Source organism: Haliotis rufescens, unplaced genomic scaffold (genome assembly GCF_023055435.1).
Source record: "Haliotis rufescens isolate VD_foot unplaced genomic scaffold, xgHalRufe1.0.p SCAF_17, whole genome shotgun sequence".
NCBI classification, from domain to species: domain Eukaryota; kingdom Metazoa; phylum Mollusca; class Gastropoda; order Lepetellida; family Haliotidae; genus Haliotis; species Haliotis rufescens.
Genome location: NW_025963857.1, coordinates 9,786,305 through 9,791,229, shown reverse-complemented (window position 1 = coordinate 9,791,229; position 4,925 = coordinate 9,786,305). Strand labels below are relative to the sequence as shown.

The following is a 4,925-nucleotide window of genomic DNA, read 5'->3' as shown; positions in this document are numbered from 1 at the left end:
TGTGTGCAGAGGCCCCTCCCACCTGGGAATGTTAACCAGGGCCCCGTCCACAAGTCCATCTTATAACGGTACAGTACGACATCATAACTCCATCAGGCCTTAAAACCGCGAAGCATGCTGGTCCAATGTTTGAAAGTGACGTGGAGATTTAAAACCCCAAAACATTGACAAACATTAAAACAGTTTGAATTTTTTTAGGAAAAAATATGTTTATTATTACACATCAAACTTTATTAATATCATTTTAAGTCATGTCCTGTATATTTCCATTATGTTCTTCAATACAAATATACTGTTATGTTTCGGGTACGAAGCGCAGAATTGTTCAGGTTAGCAGGGCGTACATACAATACAAGCTAATGTATTTTTTCCTGTCTTATTTTCAGTCCAAAGATTTGCAGTTTTACGGCTTCAACTCGTCTACGTTGTTGTCGACAGTGATGCAGTCAAGTTCGTATGCATCCAGTAGGTCTTCGTCGAAGATGTCGCCACACAAACATGCCCTGGTTTTCTTGACGGATGCGTTGACAGCAAACACCGTCTCGTACAAGACGCCAGCTGCGAGAGCGCCCAGGATGGGTCCCAACCAGAAAACCTGCAATGGCAAGGTCAGGTTACATCACGGTTCGAGGTGAGGTGAAATGGGGTTTAACGTCGCGTCCAATATTATTGCACTTATATAGTGACGTGCATGTACGTTTGTGTGTTTGTGTGGCTGCTTGTACTAGTCCGGACTGATGCCGATTTATAGTGCTAGCTCACTGAGATACGATGCCGCAGTTTAACATGAATACCCCACTCAGACACAGTATACTGACTCCGAGCCGACCAGTCCTTGTTTTAGCCCCTTAATGCCGAGCGCCAGACAGGGTAACAACAAGTACCATCTTTTAACGTCTTTTGGTCGTAATTTAAACTCTACTACTTGATGGTGACAAGTTCATAACACTTCTACCAACACATTGGTCAACCTCTCTATTGCTGACAATAACAATCTTTCAAAAGCGTTCAAACCGTTTTTATAGCATGCGTGTGGAGGAATCTCCAAATTTGACGCATCAGTGAATAAATTTATGTCAATGCAATTCCCTATTTTCATTTGTACCATATATTCCCGTGCTTTTTCAGGTGAACACTTGACTTGCCTGTGCATGCTTTTGCGACGGGTGCCACTGGTGGGGCAGGATACACACACCTATTCACAAAGTCCTACTGTCGTCACTATTTAATAGTGATTCATTAACACATATTCAAGATATAGTGCAACGGGTTCTGCTTTCAGAACTTTCTCAAAATAATGGAAATGTTTTTGTCGCGGTTATATATTATAGCTTGAATGTTCCGAATGGCCGTAGATTGAATGTTTTAACGTTTCGACATTTCAAAGACATTAGTGGTATGCAGAAAGCTCAATCGATGATGGTCGTCTTGTCTCGACAGGAGAGGGGGTGCCCAGTCGTTTCAAATTAACTGTACGTGTGCATAGTTGCGTCCCTTAGACGTGCCAGAATCCGATGATCGTTGTACAGAATCCTGAGTATGACCCTGTTGGTTGATTGCGTTCACCAAAGTGGTAACGATAAGATCTACATCGATTTGGGCTTTCTCTCACATTAAACTGACGTGCCGTGATTACTGATATTCAAAACGGCGTTTAAACTCACTCACTCACTCACACCACAGGTCAAAGGTTAATGAGAAGGACGAGGCACCATGATCCACGTTGTGCTGCCTACGTCAAGTGAACGTCGAGACCTTAGAAACTGGGATACTGTCTATATATGTCATAAGCGTGGTCACAGTGATGAGTGAGTGAGTGAGTATGGTTTTACGCCGCTTTTAGCAATATTCCAGCAATATCACGGCGGGGGACACCAGAAATGGGCTTCACACATTGTACCCATGTCGGGAATCGAACCCGGGTCTTCGGCGTGACGAGCGAACGTTTAACCACTAGGCTACCCGACCGCCCCTACAGTAGATGAAGATGCAGATGAACAAGGATTAGCTATTCGGTGGATGTGCAGTATTAGTTGAGTTCTAATCCTATACGTGGATTTAAACCTTCGGTATGTTCATCGTGGAGTTCGCATGAACCACTCACCCAATGGTGATCCCAAACTCCCATGACAACCACGGGTCCCAAACTCCTTGCAGGGTTCATGCTCGCCCCAGTGTACTGGATCTACAATAGAAAAAGCGCCAACACACTGCTCATAGTTGAAAACGGATTCCAAATAGGGAATACTAGAAACTGCAGAGGCGTAACTGTTGGCTGCATGATAACCCGATACAGGTATCCAGTAGACAGGCGCCCAGTTAACCAGTAACCCCACTGTCTGGCTTAGTAATTAACAATACATGTGTAACAGGGAGTGGCATCCCACAGACGACATCCTTACCTTGTCAGTTTGCTGTCAGGGTTAACCTCTTTGGTCATGTGGACAAGGCGTCCGACCTCGGATCAGAAGGTCCGTGGTTCGAATCCTATCACGGGAATCGGAAATTTCATGGCCGGTACATTGGCGCCAACATGGGCTGAGCATGTTCATAATAAATTTGAGCAAAATAAGCCTCAGTACCCTACTATGCGGCCCGGGACGTGCCTTCTGTTGATGGAGGAGTATGTAGCAGGGCGTGGAGTCATCCCATAGATGACATCCTTACCTTGTCAGCTTGCTGACGGGGATATCTTAACCCATTGTTATGTATTTTAATGACTTATGTATGTTGTACATAAGGCTAGACAAATGACCTGTCTGCCTGAAGGCGCGGGGCAATGTCACTCGGAATGACACAATGCCTCTACACAGAAACTACCTGTCAAAGGGAATTCAGTATAAGTGGGAGTTGTGGTGACAACTTTCCCCCTTGATCACCCATGATGACCCACTACCCGATTAAAAAGATGGGTCATTTTTGTTGACCAAGCTCGAACAATACAGGGAGTTGTCTCCCTTCGTGAGCCATCCGGTGGCTCCCCTGTCAGTCTACTACATCTTTGACTAACGCTTGGGTACGCCAGAAACCTATGATTGTGGGTTCGAATCCCGGTTCGCCCCGATTATGTTTCTAGGTTTGTCAGCACCATACCCGTGCTCGTGGGTTTCACCGAAGTGGTAAACGTCTGAGACCTGCATTACTTCGGGCTTTCCTCCCACATTAAGCTGACACGCCGTGATATAACTGGAATACTGTTAAAAGGGGCGTTAAACCCAACTCACTAACTATAGTCTCTGAAAAAATATCATTTTGATAGAAACAGATAACTTCCTTCAGATAGGGCTTCTGCATTACAGTCACTGTCACAGTGACTGTGAGACAGATTATCTACACTCAGTGGTGTATACACGGTCGTTCCAATACATGAACGCAAGTAATGTGGCACTGTAGTACAGCTGGATGTCTTTACCTTGACCCTTATCCTGGATATACATATACCGACGTCACAGTACTTTAGGTATTGTATTATACCTCAATTGGGCCCTAACCATGGATACTGTATACATATATTCTTTTACTCACTCGTTGTGGTTGATTAATGTCCTACGATGTTAATTGTACAGTTTGTGATTAAATTTTGTGGCAGAAATAACATTCTAAGGATAATGGCTGCAGCTGGACGAGAACACCCAGCATTACTTACAGGCTGTTCAGTGCACAGTGCATGGTGACCTCCTTTGAATTCTTGCAATGTGAAACAAAATGTGAAGCACGGTTAACTGGAGAGACTGATCAATTTTAACCAGATCAATTTTAACGGTTTATGACGATCTGTACCACAATCTCTCCAAGTTTATATTTCATTTTTGCATATAAACTCTGTGAAAACTTCTGTGATTGAGAAACGTGAAACACTGCCTCTGCAATGTGAATCACTCGCCATGATGTAGTAACCCACATGTGCAAACCGTAACAACAGGAATGACACTAATCTCTGAAGACAGTTATTTCATATTTTGAAATGAATACAAATAAAAGCAACATACTCACCGCCCAAGGAATGTCCATGGTCACCACAAAACCGATACTCAGGGCCTTGGAGCCGGGATGGTCAGTTATACGGGAGTCTATCGTAGCATAGATGGCAAGGACTAACATAAAGGTAGCGAGGATCTCCACCCCCACTCCTTGCCACAGGCTGATCCTTGGGGACACCAGGGTGATTCCTAGCATGCCACGCCGGTCTTGGGGGGTCAGTCCATAGAGAATGTAGGCGCCCACTATAGCACCGACACACTGTATAGCACAATAGAACATGCACTTCATCAACGTCATCTTCCTGGTCAAGCATAGTGTCAGGGTCACACACGGGTTGATCTGGGCACCACTAACGTGACCAAGTGACCAGATGATCGTTGCGACTGTCAGGCCGAACGCGATGGCTATTGACGGTACCGTCGGTGCTAACTGGGGTTCCAGCGTTACGGCGGAGCCGCAACCGAAGATTACCAACAGGGCGGACCCGAGGAACTCTGCGGTCAGTTCTTGAAAGAATTTGGACCTCTTCATATCTTCCGTACTGAACAAACTCCTGACACGACCTGAACACGATCGCCGGTAGTCTGTACTCCTCTGTGTTAACGCGCTGATCACGTGTTGAACTTCACGTTTTTCCATGGTAACGTATTAGTATATCTGTTGGTAAAGTTTGACACGCCACCCGAAATTGCCAGCATATACATGTGTGAATGCCCACATCGGGGTTTTATACTGTGGTGTTGCACACGACCCTACCCGCCAGGTGCGTGAAGGGGTGTGAGTGTCGGGTAACCCCACCCGTGAATAGTGGACAGGGATAATTAGTGAATATGTGCGTTAATAAATATACAGAGTAACATTATACAAGTATCATATTCTTACTTCAAGTTGATATCTTTGGGTTATGTACACCGTGGAATGAGTGACTCGCTGGACTTAAAGAT

At 45.0% G+C, this 4,925-nt stretch overlaps 1 protein-coding gene across 1 annotated transcript; it reads right to left on the bottom strand.

Annotated features, from left to right (window-relative positions):
* Window positions 1-250: 250 nt before the first annotated feature.
* On the bottom strand, window positions 251-4,692 carry LOC124126714 (aquaporin AQPAe.a-like). Its single transcript, XM_046490507.2, has 3 exons — window positions 3,994-4,692; window positions 2,105-2,185; window positions 251-595 (listed from the first exon to the last, which is right to left on the bottom strand). The coding sequence occupies exons 1-3, from the start codon at window positions 4,618-4,620 to the stop codon at window positions 404-406; spliced, it is 900 nt and encodes a 299-aa protein (XP_046346463.2). The 5' UTR covers window positions 4,621-4,692; the 3' UTR covers window positions 251-403.
* Between the last annotated feature and the right edge of the window lie 233 nt (window positions 4,693-4,925).